Source organism: Eptesicus fuscus, chromosome 3 (assembly GCF_027574615.1).
Source record: "Eptesicus fuscus isolate TK198812 chromosome 3, DD_ASM_mEF_20220401, whole genome shotgun sequence".
In the NCBI taxonomy this organism is placed as follows: domain Eukaryota; kingdom Metazoa; phylum Chordata; class Mammalia; order Chiroptera; family Vespertilionidae; genus Eptesicus; species Eptesicus fuscus.
In genome coordinates this window covers 90,273,534-90,292,986 of record NC_072475.1, presented here as the reverse complement: position 1 = coordinate 90,292,986, position 19,453 = coordinate 90,273,534, and the positions used below count along the sequence as shown (strand labels likewise).

At 37.4% G+C, this 19,453-nt stretch overlaps 1 protein-coding gene across 1 annotated transcript in view; it reads left to right on the top strand.

Annotated features, from left to right (window-relative positions):
• CADM2 (cell adhesion molecule 2) overlaps positions 1-19,453 on the top strand; it is a gene marked incomplete at its 5' end in the record, with an annotated part of 281,026 nt that overhangs the window by 197,255 nt on the left and 64,318 nt on the right. Inside the window, one exon of the mRNA XM_054712332.1 lies at positions 230-349. Within this exon, the coding sequence (XP_054568307.1) occupies positions 230-349 (120 nt within the window). The remainder of the gene's footprint in view (positions 1-229; positions 350-19,453) is intronic.

The window sequence follows — 19,453 nt, the reverse complement described above, 5'->3', positions numbered from 1 at the left end:
CAAACATTGCTCCAATTTTTTACTTTGTGTAGGAGCATGAAAAGAAAGTGAACAAAAAATGGCAAGAACTGTGAGGTACAGCCAGCTTTGTACCTGATAATCTTGTTAAAGCTTGTTAATGTTAAACCTAAATAAGATATATGTATTTTTGTAATTTGGATCATTTGAGTTTGTCTTTTGTTTGCATGATATGATTTTGTTTTATATTTTGTTTTTTTCCACTCACCAGATGTTCCCAACACTTTGCTTCCCACTACTATCATCCCCTCCCTTACCACTGCAACAGTCACAACCACTGTAGCCATAACAACCAGCCCAACCACATCTGCAACAACCAAGAGCATAAGAGGTACAGTATCCTTCTTTGTTATGGCCTGGAAAACACATTAAATGGAGCTTTAAGGGATTTCTTTAAGGGGTAGAAAAGTTAAGATCCAATTTTACTTAATAATAAGTAAATCACCTAACTTACAATCAATTAGGAAGATTGGAATAGAATATAAGACAAACGTTATATTTTAATTTTTTAGGGTCACTTATGACTATTATGAAAATATTCCAGAATATAGGTTAAAAACATACGGAGTTCTACAGCATTGAGCAAATTTAAAATGTGAACATGGGCAATGTTGGTTTTTTTGTTGTTGTTGTTGTTGTTTGTTTTGCCTTGCCTTTTCAATGCAAACAAAGAAATAACATGTTCAAGGATGCAGAGATAACTTTCGCCGTTTTGATGTTCTACTTTAATGTTAAAGAGTTGTTATTTCTCTGCAACCAGATTGAAATGCCTAGTGTTGAATTTTTTCTAAACTTGACATAATCCATGGACATTATAAACCATAAAAAAATAGAACTTTTAAGTAAATATTCAGCATATTAGCCTAAAATAATTTGCTGAGTGGATCTGCTTATTCAAGTATAATGTTCTAAAGCAAATGGTCTAGAGTTGTCCAGGATGATAGTATTTGATATTGGCTCCATGAGTAATCTCTGGTATCAGTTTATTAATAAGCATTTTTGCCTCAAGGATAGCAATCTTAAAGAAATGGAAATAATCCTTAAGGGCAAAAAAAAAAAAATTACATATGGTTCAGAAATATAAAAAAGCACTCCTGAGCAGTCATTAAGTGGTTAACAGATGATAAAGAAATAAAAAGAGTTGAGTGCATTATAGAAAACACATTAAAATTTATTTCTGCATAAACATCATTTAGAGAAAATTTGTCTTATTTAAGTCTTTTATTAATTTTTATACATGTTTTTTGTCATGTTGGCTATACTAATATGTATTAAACTTGACAATTTAACTTGAAATCATGGGCACATTACATTAATATATATGTAATTAAAGCTGTACCAAGGGCAGGCTTAGAATTATTTTCATTCACTTGTAAAGATTGTTCAATTACACTATCTGGTTTTCTTGAAATTTTTATTAATTCTCAATATTAAATGAGTTGTCAGCTTTCACTTTGCAGTTATCATAGCATTTTTTCTCTTGTTTCAAAAAACTGCACTTGATAATTGATAATTTTTAATAGCCATGTCAACTATACTATACAATGCACAAGGTTGATAGCTAAAGGATTGATAGCAAAGTTTGATGATAGTAGCAATAAGAATTTGTCAAAAATACCTAGGTTTATTTAATGGTTACTAAATAAATTGTATCTGAATTAAATCTACAAGTGAGAAGAGTTTAAGATATTTCTAATAGCAATTTACATAAAAGTGGGAAGAAAATAATAAAGATGAAGGAAAAGGTAAATAATAGTGTATGATTATATATATATATATAATGAAATCTCTTTGCTTTATCATTTTTGAAGATTTTTACAAACAGCAATTCAAATTAAATATGATTAATCCATGCTAACAAAATCTAAAAATCTAAATGATAATATGAAGTTCCAATTGTACGATCAAATCAATGTGATAGAAAAGGAGGGAAACATGTTGAATAGAATTTTTATTTTAAAGACCTACTTACAGCCTATTAATCAGTTATGGTGTCCTTCTCTAACAAATATTCATTGAGCACCTGCTATGTATATGGGACTATGCCAGTTCCTAAAGATACAGAAGTTAAAGGTATTGCATTGAAAACCACTAACAATTAACTTAATGCATTTCCCCACAAAATAACCAGTGTTGGTATTTAATTAGAATGACTAAGAGGAAAGTGTTTTATTTTAAGTGAAGTGTTTAACAACATTCTTTTATATTTCTTCATGTGTATCTTGAAATGTTGTCTATTGCATTTTAACCAGCCTGTTAAATAAAACAAAATCAATGTTATTCTTTTCAAGTAAATTCACTTATTTATATGTCCCCTATGATTTTTTGAGAACTTTACATCATGGAAATTAAAAATGCTGAAGTAATTAGTCTCCCTGAAGTAAATGAACAAACCTCAAAGAAACATACACACATACACACACACACACACACACACACACACACACACATACACACACACACTGTTTTAACCAATAGTGAAAAAAATAATGTTTTTCCAATGACACCAATATGCATGGAAAGAAATGTATTTTGTAAGTTATTCAGCCCATTCTATATTTTATGTAGAAAAAAATAGCACTGACATTGAATGTTAGTCTAATGCCTATTTTCCTTCCTATCTTAAACAATTGGGGACTGAGGAGAGTCACCCAGCTCACCTGCATGATTAATGTTGTAGTTCATAATTGAAGGAGTGGAAATTCAGTCAGTACATAGACATTTCTTAGAAATGTTGTACTCTATTCCTTTTAAATTACTATATGATACTCTTTTATTTGTGTATTACCTATTAAATTAGAGCTTCCAGATGCAATTATATTTTCAATGAAATTAATTTATTTATGAATTAGTGAAAAGTGTTTCAATATTATGGTTAAAATATTATAAGAATATGTTTGATAAGAAAAGCTGAGAAGTAAAGAAAATATTTTTAGCTTGCAGATTTTTTAAAAAGTTTGTGTTTCATCACTTCCTCTCATTCAATACTGTGAATGAAAATTCGGTGAACATGTGAAGTAAACTAACTACATTTGATTTTATTAGGTTTACCTGTAATTTCTTCAAATATTATAAACTAGGAGGCCGATGGACGAAATTCATGCAAGGGTCTCGGCCCTCACAGCCCCACCTGCCTCAGCCCTCACGGCCCTGGCTTTGTCCAGAAGGTCATCTGGAAGAATGTCCGGAAGGTCGTTCGGCTGTCCAGTCTAATTAGCATATTACACTTTTATTATTATAGATGATAACACTTATCTATCTAATAAATGACTACAAATGAATTAATTTGTATCTCCATTGACACTTTTTCACCACCCCTATTATTGCTGAGTTTTCCATCCTAAGGTATGATGAACATCATCTACTAGTATTCAGCAAAACCTAAGCAACCATTATGGCGGAATGACCAGAACAACCAGTCGCTATGATGCACACTGACCACCAGAGTGCAGACACTCAACACAGGGGGAGCGCTGCTCAGCCAGAAGCCATGCTCACAGCTGGCAAGTGCAGCGGCAGTGGTGGGAGCTTCTTCCACCTCTGCTGCAGGCAGGTGGTAAGGAGCGAGGGGTCCCGGACTGTGAGAGCCCCAAACTGTAAGAGGGATGTCTGACTACCAGCTTAGGCCCAATCCTCAGGCGGACATCCCCCAAGGGGTCCTGGACTGCGAGAGGGTGCAGGCCAGGGTGAGGGACGCCCCTCTAGTTCATGAATTTTGTGCACCAGGCCTCAAGTTTTAAAATAAACTTAAAGATTCACAGCTGTGGCTATATTATAAATCAAGATGAAATAGAGCAAAAGAGCTACTCAAATTGTCAAAGTCATAACCTTGAGAATTTGCATGTCTCTTCAGTTTGTACATGAAATGTAACCCTGTTTGGAGGAAGATGATCTTCAACCATATGAAAGAAAAGCAAGCAATTAGCAGTATCTTGTTACAAATAAGGTGATAAAACAAAGAGGAATGAGCAAAGTTGAGTAGTCACGGGAAAAATAGACAGTAAGTGACCCATAGAGACATCTTTGACATCTTTGGTTGTGAAGTTTTGGTTCGTCTGTTTAAAAGGTCTTTGGTCTTGGACAGTGATCCAAATTGAGCTTCAGCAGTTTCATTAGAATACTAAGAAATACTTAACAGAAGCACTTAATTCACAGGTTGTCTTGAGAGTTAGCTAATATGTAGAGTTCTGGAAACATAATTTATGGCAGAATATTGCTAGTTCTTTTTAGTAGAATAAATGTGTTTACATGTAGCTGGATGATACAATTAATGAAATAGTATATTTTCCTAAAATAATTATAGTTTTAATTCTGAGAAAATTTTGTGGTGTTAGTGTACTGATTTCTTTTTAATTTCAAACATATTTTAATTGATTATATTATAAAATTAGATAAAAATTGTATTAGATCATGTGGAACTTATCTATCTCTATCTATATATCATCCTGGAAAGTTTATAAACTTTCCATGTGATAGTATTATTGATATATATTATATATCTAAATCTGAACATTTTATAAATCTCTTTAAATGTTTTTCATTACAAAAGACCATTGCTATAACATATTTTAATTTCTATGTTTGGAAGTGGAGTTGTTGTGGCTGTGTGTGTGTGTGTGTGTGTGTGTGTGTGTGTGTATGTAAGACTAGTGTCCTGATTAATCCTATCATTAAATTTAGAAGGCATACACCCACTCTCTTATAAATGTAGAATATTATTAAATCATCTGCAATAAATTTTAATGAGTTAAATATGGTCATTTATAAAATTGTTCCAAATGACCCAATGTGATTTTTATTATTAATACTAGTGGCCCGGTGCACGAAATTCATGCATGGGGGGTTGTCCCTCAGCCTGGCCTGCACCCTCTCTAATCTGGGACCCCTTGAAGGATATCATACTGCCAGTTTACAGGGATTGGGCCTAAACTGGTAGTCGTATATCCCTCTTACAATCCAGGACTGCTGGCTCCTAACCGCTCACTTACCTGCCTGCCTGATTGCTCCTAACCATTCTGCCTGCCAGCCTGCTTGCCCCAAACAGCACCCTGTCATCAGTCTGTTTGTCCCCAACTGGCCCCCACCCTGCTGGCCTGCTCACACCCACATTCCCTCCCCACTGGTCTGCTTGCCCCCAACTGCCCCCTGCTGGCCTGCTCACTCCAAACTGCCCCCCCCTCTATCCTGATCATCTCCAACTGACCCCCACTGACATCCTGTTCGCCCTCAACTGACCCCCCTGCTGGTCTGCTTACCCCCAACAACCCCGCCCACCACCAGCCTGATCACTCATAGCTGCCTTCCCATCTTGGCCTGAACAGCCACAGCTGTCCTCCCCTCTTGGCCTCTAACTGCCTCTACCTCAGCCCCGGCACCATGGCTTTGTCCAGAAGAACATCCGGAAGGTCTCATGGAAGGTCTCCCAGTCTAATTAGCATATTACCCTTTTATTAGTATAGATAGAGGCCTGGTGCATGGGTAGGGGCCGGCTGGTTTTCCCTGAAGGGTGTCCTGGATCAGTGTGGGGGTTTCTTTGGGGCATGAGGTGCCCTGAGTGAGGGGCTAAGGGCTGTTGTCAGGCTGGTCAAGCCCCCAGTGGGGACCCTCACCCCATGGGGGTATGGCCAGCCTGGGTGAGTGGCTGAGGGCTGTTTTCAAGCTGGTCACACTCCCTTCAGGGTGGGGGTCCCCACTGGGGTGCCTGGACAGCCTGGGTGAGGGGCTAATGGCTGTTTGCAGGCTGACCACACCCCCCAATGGCCCGGGCTCCCAGCCCCTACTTTTTTTTTTTTTTAATCACCTCCTTGAGTGGAGGCCAGGGCCGGCTGGAAGCAGGTATCTTCTATAATTGAAATTTTGTAGCCTTTTCCCTGTCCTAGAACTATTAGTATGTTTAGATACTCCATTCAAATGGAAGAAAACTTTTAGAGTGATGATAAAATTGTTTATACAATCTATGTAAAAATCTAAATGAATTATTGGTTTAAATATAGATTTGGTTTTACATCAGACTTTGAAATGGTGGAATAACTTTATATTAATAAATTTATAACATTTATGTAGTAATCTCAACCAATTTGTAGGTTATAATGAGATTTAATTGCATTGGAACCTTATTCCAGAATGTCACTACAAAACAAAAACAAAGGAGTTTTGTTTTGTTTTTTAATTTAGGAAATCAACCATGGTCAAACTATGTATCTGTGACCAGAGTAACAATGAACAACCTCACAAAATTTGAGATGGGTGCTTTGTGTTGGTCCCAGGCTTGGTTAGGAATGCCTGAGGCACTTGCCTGGGCTCCTTTTCCTTGGAGCCCCCACAGACATTTCTTCACCAAGCCGATGTTGTGGCTGGAACTTGTGATTCTTATGATAAACTCCAATAAGAAACTATAAAGGAACATTGATGAATACAATTTATTACTCTCAAGTCTTGGAGGACCACACAGTGAGGTCACAAGTAGAAAGAGAGAGCAAGCAAATTCACAGACCTAGAACTCTGTCTTCATCAGGGTCCAATGGTGGGGTGTCTAAGGCTTCACAGGTTCACTCTTTATTGGTGATTTTAAAGCAAAAGTACAAGAAAGGGAATGAAGGAGTGGAAAGGGAGGAGCGGAGTTACTCAAAGCAGTCAGTCATCTAAGTTACCCAGAGCTTTCACAAAGGGGAAACTTCAGAGGCGAGCAGCCTAATCTTTATCTGGTTGTTTTGCTAGTAACTGTATCATGTTGCTAGCAATATGTTTATTCAAACTGAATGACATTTGAAATTAATACCTCAACAATCAAAAGGTTAATTTCAAGCACTTACATTACACATACTCGATTCTTCACAATTAAATTACACAGTAATTGTGTTACTTGTATTTAAAAATATAATATTAAATGAAATATTTTAAATCATACATGTAGAAAAAGATGAATTATAGTATATATCTAGAATAAATATACCTGCAATCTAGAATTTTTAGTCCATATGCAGCTATTGTATTTTTAAATTGTGTGAATAATAAAACTGAGTTATTTAATTGTATGTGACCTTAGGGACCTGTTTGAACATTAAGTATAATCATAATACATTGCTGATCGAAAGATCTTAATACATAATTGCTTTAAGCCCTAGCCGGTTTGGCTCAGTGCATAGAGTGTTGGCCTGTGGACCTAAGGGCCCTGAATTTAATTCCAGTCAAGGGCATGTACCTCCATTGCAGGCTCCTCCCTGGCCCTGCCCTGGTTAGGGCACATGCAGAAGGCAACCCATCAGTGTGTTGCTCTCACATCTATGTTTCTCTCTGTCTTTCCCCCTCTTTTCCACTTAAAAAAATCAATGGAAAAAAATATCCTAGGGTGAGAATTGGAAAAATAAATAAATAATTGCTTTTTTTCTGTAGGTTTTTTTGAAGATTAGTGACTTGTAAAAAATAAATCATGTACACAATATTAAGCTATTGCAAATGAAAAGCTGCTCCAGTATTTACTTGTGCCAGCATAGAGAAACTGAGATGAATTGTAAAATTCTACTCATATTTAATATTAACATTTTAAATTAACTACAATTGCCAAGAATATTGACTATGAAGTAGTGTTTTATATATAGACTAGAGGCCCGGCGCACAAAATTTGTGCACAGGGGGTGTGTCCCTCAGCCCAGCCTGCACCCTTTCCAATCTGGGACCCTTCAAGGGATGTCCGTCTGCCCGTTTAGGTCCAATACAGGTATGATCGTGCCTAAACGGGCAGACGGACATTCTTCTCAAAATCCAGGACTGCTGGCTCCCAACTGCTCTCCTGCCTGCTTTCCGGATTGCCCCTAACCGCTTTTGCCTACCAGCCTGATCACCTGCTAACCACTCCCCTGCCACCCTGATCGATGCCTAACTGCCCTGCCCTGCCAGCCTGTTTGCCCCTAACTGTCACCTCTTACTGCCCTCCCCTGCAGGCCTGATCTCTCCAAACTGCTCTTCCCTGCAGGCCTGGGTCCTTCCCAACTGCCCTTCCCTTCAGGCCCAGTTGCCCCCAACTTCCCTCCTTTGCTGGCCTGGTCATCCCCAACTGCCCTCCCTTGCAGACCTGATCCCTCCCAACTGTCCTACCCTGCTGGTCATCTTGTGGTGGCCATCTTGTGTCCACATGGGGGCAGCCATATTTGACCACATGGGGGCAGCCATCTTGTGTGTTGGAGTGATGGTCACTTTGCATATTACTCTTTTATTAGATAGGATAGAGGCTTGGTGCACTGGTGGGGGCCAGCTGGTTTGCCCTGAAGGGTGTCCTGGATCAGGTGGAGGTTCCCTTGGGGCATGGGGCTGCCTGGGCGAGGGGCCTGTGGTGCTTTGCAGTCCGGCCATGCCCCCCAGCGACCCAAGCAGAGGCCCTGGTATCTGGGATTTTTTATCTTCTATAATTGAAACTTTGTAGTCTTGAGCAGAGCCAAGCCTCTTGCTTCCTCCATGGCCACAGCCATTTTTGTTGGGATTTATTTATCTTCTATAATTGAAACTTTGTAACCTTGAGTGGAGGCCAAGGCAGGCTAGGGCTGCAGAAGCTTGGCTTCTTCCATTGCCAGGGAAACACAAGCCTCCTGCTCTCTCTGTGGCCACAGCCATCTTGATTGGGTTAATTTGCATACTTGATCCTGATTGGCTGGTGGACATGGCTTGTGGGTGTAGCAGAGGTACAGTCAATTTGCATATTACTCTTTTAATAGATAGGATCCCTTTACATCAATTATTATGTAATTTCTCTGGCTTCAAAATATAATATGCTAAAGTAAGATAAACACAAAATGCGTGCATGTACGTATCAAACAATAGTCTTAAGTGTCTGTTTAATTCAGATTAAAAAAGCAGTAATGATCTGGCCTATGCTTCTATTCTCTATTTTTTTCATGCCTAAAGAAACTCCAGTTTATATTTCTATTTGGTTTCAATAATGTGTCCTCTCCTTCCCTTTTGAATTATATACATTAAACATTGAATACAAAGAGATAAAGAAGCATTTATCAGAATAGAAGAAAAAAGAAAGCCAGCCTGGAGAAAGAATGAATGGTGTAAAATCATTCTAGCTCTAAGTTAGTGACTATGGAAAGCCTCAAAAGGAGCATTTGCTATTGTAAAGTATATGAACTTATATCTGAATGTGTGTAAATCAATAAGTTGTTTATGAGCTTATGAGTGTTTAGCTATTAAAAATGTTTCTGGTCTTATTGGTGGAAATAGGACACAATTTGCATGGTGTTGTAAGATTTTAAAAATTTAGTGCCAATATATTGGTGTTTTTTTCACTTGACAAAAATCAAGCAATAATTCAATCTCCAGATGGTCCATATAAAGAGACCTGCTTATCTAAAAAAAATAAAAATAAAAAATAAAAAAAATCAGGTTTCCACATTTGAACTGTAATTTTAGCTAAATTTCCATTAGTCTTTTGAAAATTTATTATATTGTAATGATTATATGAAGTTGACTCAGTTTCAAAATTAAATATACAAAACATAGTTCATAATGAAAATAGGATACTAAAAATGTTTCTTACTGGGGAAAAAACAAGCAACACAGAGCTCTATAGTTGCAGGCACTTCCAGCCCTGCTTATTAATACCACTAGTAGCCGTTTGCACGAAGATTCCTGCAATAGACCTTCATTCACCTGGCTGCCTGCACCAGTTTTCTGCCGGCACCAGGGACCCAGGCCTTGGCTGTGGCCACCGCCTTCTACCTTCTTTCAGGGTCCCGGCTTGGCCCTGGGCGGTGGCCTTGGGCTTGGCTGCACCCAGCGTCCCTGCTACCCGATCTCAGGAGCGAGCCAGGCCTTGGGCTCCGCCGCACCCCAGCTTCCCTGCAACGGTTTCCTGGTGGGCGTGGCTTGGTTGGTGGGCGTGGCTTGGGCGTAGCAAAGGTGCGGTCAATTTGCATATTTGTCTATTATAAGGTAAGATATTGTTAACACTAAGAGAGGACATGAGTGGCATGCTGAGTGGGGTTCCTGGTCTTTATGTAAGTCAGTTTGATCATCAAGGTGATTAGATAACAGAGCTGTCCTTTCTATTCTAGTAGGTCTTATCTGGAGTAAGAATACATATCACTGGTTATAAAGTTGAACTCTGGAAAAAAATGTGAAAAACCTTGAATATTTACCTATTTCTTATGGAAAGCAGAACACTTATGCTCCATTCTATTTTCTAAGGACACTTGAGGCTTGGGCAATTTACAAAGCATCAAACATTTTTAAGGGTTAAATTTCCAGTCTGTTTATTTATTTGACTTAGGTCAATTTGAACAGAAACATTTGCTCTATTCATCTACATTTATTTTAAAGAAACAGGTTTTTTGTGTTTTTTTTTTTTTTTTACTTCTATAAATGTAAAAGTATTTTCACTGATTTTATGGTAATAATCCTAGATTTAATATAACCTAAAAATACATACAATTCCTGCAAAACAACCTCCAAGGAAGAAAAGAAAATGTTCACTAGAAGACCATGTGCCATTTTTTAAAATTCATTTTATATAATATGCATATACATATAAGTATTAAATTTAAAAATTTCATAATTATTGTATTCCAGGAAGCTTGTCACTTATAAATATCAATATTAAATAAATTACCAATTATTAGGATGGTAATCTATTTTATATTTTAAAAACTCAACTTGTATATATGAATAAATGTATTTCTAGAACATGTTTAAAATTACTTTAAAAGTCATTAATAAACTAAACTGGTTGTATCTTTCTTACTAACCAACGAATTAAATTTATGAGCAGTGCCTTTGAAGCTGAAAAGATTTCCGGCACAGCTCTTGCTTCTTTGACACTCACATGAAAAACACAGTTAATAACCTCCTATGTAAGCTCGGTGAAACACCGAATTGATACTAATTAAACCAACTTTGGGACAGAAGGTGACCTTGACTTCAGCTGGAACTTTCTGCCAGGACAATAAATAAGAACAAATGGCACAAAGCATAATTCCTGAGAAGGATCTAATATAATCTATTAATTTTAGGGAGTTGATAGAATTGTAATAAGTGCTTAGATAATTGTAATATTTTAAAATATATCTTGTTTCAATGATACAGTGGCTTCTTATTTCTTTAGATTTCAATAATGTTTTCTATTAGCTTTCTGTACTCATTTAAAATAACCTGTGGCCATAAAATTATAAACTATTTGATGCAAAGTGAGCATAAGGTGAATGCATGACAAGGAAACATGTTTTTTTCCAACTGACTTCTCAAATACTTACAAAATATCCGTGCAATTTTAATATCAGAACTGCTTATGCTTGAGCTGCAGTGACGCTGACTTTTAAATAGAGAAATACCTTTATTAAATGATTAAGAAAAATGATTAAGAAAAAGAAATTGTCCCAATAGGTACACAGATTTAAACTATTGCAAGAAAACCTTTTGAGGTGAATGATTTGCAGCAGTTCCACAGTCAAATTTGAATTGAATAGTATTAAAAAAGACTCAATAAATTTACTATAAATGGGAAGAGGTAAGTAAGAACAGAAATTAAACTTTATTTACCAATACTGCTTAAAGAATTACATTAGTGTAAGGGGAATTTTGTTCAACATGTTAAATGTAATAAACAAAAATACGTAATTAAAGTCCATTTATTTTTCATTTTAAAAAAGAAGTTAACTTAAGTATTCCAATGGATATTTTATTTTATTTTATCTACTACTAAGCAAAGAATACTAAGCAATGAGTGTTTAGTAGAGAAAAAAAAAACAAATTTGAATTAACATGAGATAATGGATTAGATTGATTGAAAACCATTTTTTCAAAAGCTTTTGAACCAATTTTGATGTCTAAGAACCAGATTCTGTAATAAAGAAGCAGGATGCACTTCTAGAATAGTCTGGATTAAACTGGGTAAGTTTCAATAGGCTTAATGCATTTTTTCCTTTGAAGTCATGTTCTTAAAATATTAATTATAAACTTTTTTCTAGTTTAGATAATGTTATTCAGATATCAGCAGGAACTGATTGTAGTCTCCAAATGGTGTAGCTATAGTCTTTTTAATGAGCCTTTCACAGAAACATGGGCTGAGTTTGGGGAACTCATAAATGATGGGAGAAGCAGGAGAGAGTACTTTCACAGCAAGTTGCTCCTGAATATGGAGAAAATGCACGGGTTATCCTAGTCGGAGAAAAACTGGAGGCAAAAAAGTGGCAGCTTGAAAAGAGCAGTAGTCAAAGGACACAGCCAGTATCCAAACCTAAATCAAGTGGGGACATTGGGGACAAAGGATCAATAGTGGGTCTCTTTCTTCTCCTGCTTTCCAAAACCTTTCATTAACTGAATCCAACTGGAAATCAGAGGCCAAGGAACCTGGATGAAGCAGTGCAGAGAAGTCACCTCTAAGAGCATAGAGCAAAGCAAAAAAGGACGGTTGCTGGATTTGGGGAACAAAAGGAAAATGAACAGCAGAGACTTATGTATTTAGAATGTCATCTGATCTGTTTAAAATATGTCATCTATCCCAGCCTGTGTGTCTCAGTGGTTGAATGTCAACCCCTAAATCAAGAGGTCTCTGGTTCGATTCCCTTTATCCCTCTCCCCTCGTCACTCTCTAAAAAACAAAAACAAACAGCCAAAACCGGTTTGGCTCAGTAGATAGAGCATCGGCCTGCGGACTGAAAGGTCCCAGGTTCGATTCCAGTCAAGGGCATGTACCTTGGTTTTGGGCACATCCCCAGTGCGGGGTGTGCAGGAGGCAGCTGATCAATGTTTCTCTCTCATCAATGTTTCTGACTCTCTATCCCTCTCTCTTCATCTCTGTAAAAAATCATAAAAATATATTTAGAAAAACAAACAAACAAATAAACACAATAAAATATGTCATTGCATTTGATCATCAAGGTGATTAGATAACAGATTTCAATTTAGTTTTAGATTTTTCTCATTAATATACATATTATAAGTCTGTAATAGAAAATTAGTAATAGAGATAGTAATGGTGGTAAAATAGCAGTGTTCCCAACTCATTTCAATATATAATTTCCCTGGTAAGACAACAGTTGAAAAGAGAAAAATACTCTAGATGAGACGGCAGATTATGAAGCTTGATGAGGCTGGCTTTGTTGGTACATTTTAAAAAAATCTTTTAAAATCTATTTTTTATCATTTATGGTAAATATTCTGATTTCCAAGATATAATCATCTTAAATCTTTGTGTGAAGAATTCCTATCCAATTTATTAAGTAGTAAGAAATTCCTCATTTGAAATATTCTCAAACATACTTGTATGGACTGAAATGATTTCTATTTGAATTAAATGCTTTGAAAATCATGGCTCTGGGTGGGGGTCTCTAAAAATGAGCCAACCTTAAGTGAGTAATCAACTGATATATGTATATGTCATTAACTTTCTATTAAAGGAATTTTAGTGTCACACAAATAATTGTCAGTCTTAAGATAACAGCTTTTCAGGAAAAAAAAAAATCATTTTCTTTAGTAAAGATTTAGAAACATCAATTATAGTCCTTAATATGTAACATAATATATATGTCTACTGTTTCTAAAGTATGTGTATATTATTAATTCAGTTAAGTTGGTAGGCAGAAAACATGTGAAATAAAAACAGCTAAAGTTACCTTTTTGTCTGTATTACACTTTGTGTCCCTCCATGTTTTACCACTGACAGACCAGAAAGTTTTGCTCAGATTGGGATTTTAGAAAAGTTTTTAAAAGAGTAAGAAGAGTAAAGGTATTTTTTCTCATATTTCTAGGTAACCTATTCTGTAGTTTGAGAATTAGTCAGTTGGAAATTGAGTACTGCATCTCAAAATGCTGTTTAGGAACTGAAAACAAATCCTCATATACTTTTTTTTTTTTAGTCCTGCCAGGTTAAATCCCAGATATATTTCAATTTCAGTTTAAGTCAAAAGGAAAAAAAAAAAACGCAAATGAGAAGGAAGTGCTAACAGTTTCATTTTGCTACTTTAAATTAATATTTTAATTTATCTAATCAATATTTGGCAATATATCAATGTAAGAGTTTCCCATGATAATATATCCATGCGGGATTTTTAGAGTATCTTTTTAAATGACATGGTATTTGCTAAAAAGTAAAAATAGTATGCAGCATGTTCTCAGAGTACAGTCATTCTTTCCCTGGGTTCACAAGGAATACCACATTCAGACTCAGCATGAAAGAGTGAAAATAATTGCTGGGGGCAGGATATTTCGTGTCATCCTTATTTGATCTCTGAGCATGTGATCTTAGGCAAGGCAATTTATCTCTCTGGACCCGAGTCAGCTATGTGAATGCCAATGTATTTCTCAACTCTTGAATTCTGTGAAATATGATCTGCAGATCTGAGTCCTTCACCAGAACTTCAAGGACCAGTGCAGTTTCTGTTGTTTTTCAATCAGAACAGGTGGATAAAATCACTCTGCCATTGGAAATTATTTGAATAATTTTAAACATACTATCACACTGCCAGTTCATTCGTTTGAATAATCTTAAAAGTTAAAAGATTAAAAAAGTATTATTACACCCTGTCTGAAATATGTGGCGTTTTGTTCATTGTTTCCTAGTCATATGCCCATCTATTCTCCCATCATTTGCAATTTCACATTCAGTAACCCTCCAGTGTTTTCTCATCCAAGTCTTTATATACCTAAAGATGCTTTAGTCTGTAAAATGTCTATCCTCACGGCATGGCAGTATAATAAATATTGAGTTCCAGCTGTGATGTCTACAAAACTAAAGTACATGGTCCATTTTTGCAGTTCTGTAATTGAGTCCAAGTCTCTGTTGGGCGAACACTTTATAGCCAAATCCACAGCATAAAACAACTTTCCAATACTGTTTTATGTTATAATTTAAGAGTGATCCATTTTGATTGAATTAAAATAGTTGTAGAGAAAGAAAATGGTGAAGGCATTAGCTTCCGGATTCATATCATCTAGGCTCACTTTTCCACTTTGCCATTCATAAGCATTGTGACATACCTTACCGTCTCTGTGCCTCTGTTTTCAGAACAAAAAAGTGCAGAGAATAAAAATAGTATCAACCTTAGAATATAGAAAATATATTCAGATCATCAGCACCACCACCCAGACTGGCCTTGGACACTGCCCGTGACCCTGCAGCCACACCAGCCAAAGTCCTGCTGCCCCGCCCACAGACCTGCAGACCCTAGGATGTCCACCTCCAAGGGTGCATGGCTCCTGTAGCAGTAAGTGGGACTTCCCCCTCCCTGGCTGCCAACTGCTGGACCCCGTATTCGCACCTTTCCTGTGCCCAGGCCTCCTAAGCCCCACTGTCCCTACAGGCAACTCCCAGGTGCCTCTGTGAGCCCCCGCTGGGCATGCTCATATCCAAACAAGGGTGCATGGCCCTGGCAACAGAAACTGGGACTTCCCCCTCCCTGGCTGCTGACCTCTGGTCACTCACTGCTTTCGCAATGATCCAGCACACGGCCCCCTGAGCCTGCTGCCCCTGCAGATGGCCCCAGGTACTTCTCTCAGCTGATGCAAGGCACAACCCTGGCTGCTGGCATCCAGTCGTGCTATAGTGCTGCTTCAGCACTCAGGTTCCCTGAGCCCTCTACTCCAGCAGACAGCTCCTGGGTGTCTCTGTAAGCCACAGCTGGGCATGCATATCCAACCAAGGGAATACATCTCCTGAATCAGAAACTGGAATTTCTCCCTCCCTGGAGCCAGAGGCACACCAAAATCATGCCGATCCAATCCAGTGTGTGGACTTCACGAGCACACAGCCCTGGCAGACAGCTCCTGGGTCCCTCTGTGAGCTGCCATTGGGCCTGTGCCTCTCTGTCCAAGGGTGCATGGCTCCCTCAGCAGGATCCACAACATCCCCCTCCTGGCTGCCTACCTCTGCACACCTTGGTGAGTTACTAAGGACTAGCTTCCCTGGACAAGGTCACATTGTTTCAGCCACAGACTCTGAGATTCCCACATCCCCAGCTGGTGGCTCTTGAAACTTCTTGTGATTCAGAGAGGGAATTCCCTTTGGCCAGAATCCCAATGCCTCAACCACAGACTACGAGACACCGGCTGCCCAACATCATGGGCTCCGGGAGCCTTGTAGTGAATTGCAGTGATGCTACTCCAACAAGAGTCACACAACACTGGTTAAAGTCACAGTACCAGAGCCTTAGGCCCCAAAACTCTTTCCTCCCAGTCCGGGGACTCTGGGAACCCACAGTGAGCACATACCAGTAAGACCTCAGGCAACCCTTTCCACAAGAGCTGCAATCATGATCCCATACAAAACAGCTTGCACAACAAAGCCAGGGGTGAGTTGCATTGCCAATCTGTGACTAGATTTCATCCATGAATAAGAAACTAACATTCAAGACCCAGCTACATCAGGAGAACCCAAATAGCTCAAGGAGGGACTCTGCTAGATCACCAAGCCCAGGAGACCTGAGAAACTGAATGACTGGATCCCCCAAATCACTAACTACATGGCACCACCCCAAAAGAACCTTAGATCCCCCAAATCACCAACTACATGGCACCACCAGTTGGATCTAAGACATAGAAACAATTAAAATGTTACTGAAAAAAATGGGGAGACAAAATCACAATCCCCAGGGGAAAGAAAAAGGATCACCAGAAAGGGAATTAAATGAAATGGAGGCAAGTAACATGTCAGAGAAAGAATTGAGTACTGGTTATAAGGATGCACAAATGGCTGGATGACAAATACACACAACTCAATGAGAATTATAAGGAGCTAAATGAGAATGTCACCAACATGAAAAGAAACCAAGAGGAAATGAAGAATGACCTAATTGCAATAAAGAATACAATGGAAGGCTTAAACAGTAGACTAGCAGAGGCTGAGGACCACATCAGTGAATTAGAAGACAATGTAGGAAAAAACACACAAACAGAGCAGGAACTGGAAAGAAAACTTAAAAAGCAGGAGAAGAACCTAAGGGAGCTTTAGGCAACACAAAATAAAAAATAATAATAATAACAATAAATAAAAAAATAAATCCACATAATAAGGGTACCAGAAGGAGATGAAGCAAAGCAAGGAAGAGAAAAATCTGTTTGAAGAAATAATGACAGAAAACTTCCCTGATGTTGGGAAGAAAAATCACACAAGTACAAGAAGCACATAGAGTCCCAAACAATATGAACCCAAAACGACCTACACCAAGACACATCATAATTAAATTGGCACACATCAGTGACAAAGAAGAGTCATAAAGGCTGTCAGAGAGAGACAGAAAGTTACCTACAAGGGATCTCCCATCAGACTATCAACTGATTTCTCAACAGAAACACATCAGGCCAGAATGGAATGGAAGGAAACATATGAAGTGATGCAAAGCAAGGGACTGAATCCAAGAACACTATACCCACCAAGGCTATCATTCAAAATTGAAGGTGGAATCAGGAGCTTCACAGACAAAAAAGGGCTAAGAGAGTTTATTAACACCAAACCAGCAATGCAAGAAATGTTAAAGGGACTGCTGTAAAAAGAAGAAATAGAAAGGCAAAAAGGAACATAAGCATAAAGAATAAAAATGGTGACAAACAAGTACTTATCAATAATAACATTAAAAGTAAATGGATTTAATGCTCCAATCTAAAGACTTAGGGTAGCTGAATGGATAAGAGTACATGATCCATATATCTACTGTCTACAAGTGACCTACCTCAGAACAAACGATTCACACAGACTGATAGGGAAGGGATGGAAAAAAAATTTTTCAGGCAAATGGAAATGAGAAAAAAGCTGGGGTAGCAATACTTATATCTGACAAAATAGACCTCAAAGTAAAAGCCATAACAAGAGATAAGGAAGACTGCTTCATAATACTCAAGAGAGCAATTCAAGAAGAGGATATAATTCTGGTAAATATATATGCACCCAATACAGGAGCACCCAAATACATAAAAAACTTCTGGAAGATATCAAGGGAGAGATCGATAGCAATACAATCAGAGTTGGGGACTTTAATAATCCATTGACACCACTGGATAAATACTCTAAACAAAAAATCAGCAACAAAGAAACAAATCAGCAATCCTAAATGACTCACTAGATCAGATTGACATAATTGACATCTTCAGAACATTTCACCCCAAAGCTACCAAATGTACATTCTTCTCAAGTGCACACGGGACATTTTCAAAGATAGGTGACAAATTAGGACACAGGCAGACTTTCTTCAAATTCAAGAAGATAGAAATTATACCAAGCATATTCTCACATCACAATGGCATAAAATTAGAAATCAACTACAATAAAAAAAAAATCAAACACTTGAAGGATAAATAGCATGCTATAAAAAATGATTGAGTTACCAAAGAGATCAAAGTAAAAGTAAAAAGCATCCTGGAAACAAATGACAATGAAAAGTCAACAATCCAAAATCTATGGGACACAATGAAAGCAGTCCTGAGAGCGAAGTTCATAGCTCTACAGGCCTACCTCAAAAAACAAGAAAAAATTGTAATAAATTATCTAAACTTGCAACTTAAAGAATTAGAAATAGAGCCACAGAAAAGCCCTTAGTAACCAGAAGGAAAGAAATAATAAAGATTAGAGCAGAAATAAATGACAGAGAGACCAAAAGAAACAACACAAAAGATCAATGAAACCAAGAACTGCTTCTTTGAAAGGATAAACAAGATTATGAGCATCTAGCCAGGCTCACCAAGAAACAAAAAGTGAGGACTGAAATAAACAAATTGAGAAATGAAAGAGGTATAGTAATAACCAACCCACAGACATACAAAGGACTGTAAAAAAAAAAAAAAAAAAAGAAAAAGAAAAAAAGAAAGGGAAAAAAAAAAAAAAAAACAACTCTACTCCAATAAACTGGACAACCTTGAGGAAATAGATATGTTCCTAGAAAAATACATGCTTTCAAAACTCAATAAGGAAAAATAAAAAAACTTGAATAGGCCAATAACTACTGATGAAATTGTGAAATTGAATCAGTTATCAAAAAGCTTCCAGCAAACAAAATCCCTAGGCTGGATGGCTTCAAAAGGGAGTTTCACCAAACATTCAAAGAAGAACTAAAACCTACCCTCCTCAGAGTATTCCAAAAAATTCAAGAGGAAAACACCTCCAAGCTCTTTCTATGAAGCCAGCATTACTCTAATCCCAAAACCAGATAAAGACACCACAAAGAAGGAGAATTACAGGTCAATATCCATGATGAACATAAATGCTAAAATCCTCAACAAAATTCTAGCAAATCAGATCTAGTATTGCATTAAAAAGATCATACATCATGATCAAGTGGGATTTATTCTGGGGATGCAAGTCTGGTACAATATCTGCAAATCAATTAATATGATACATCACATAAACAAATTGAAAGACAAAAATCACAAATCATATCAATTGATGCAAAAAACGTCATTTGACAAAATCCAAAACCCTTTTCTGATAAGAATTCTCAGCAAAGTAGGAATAGAG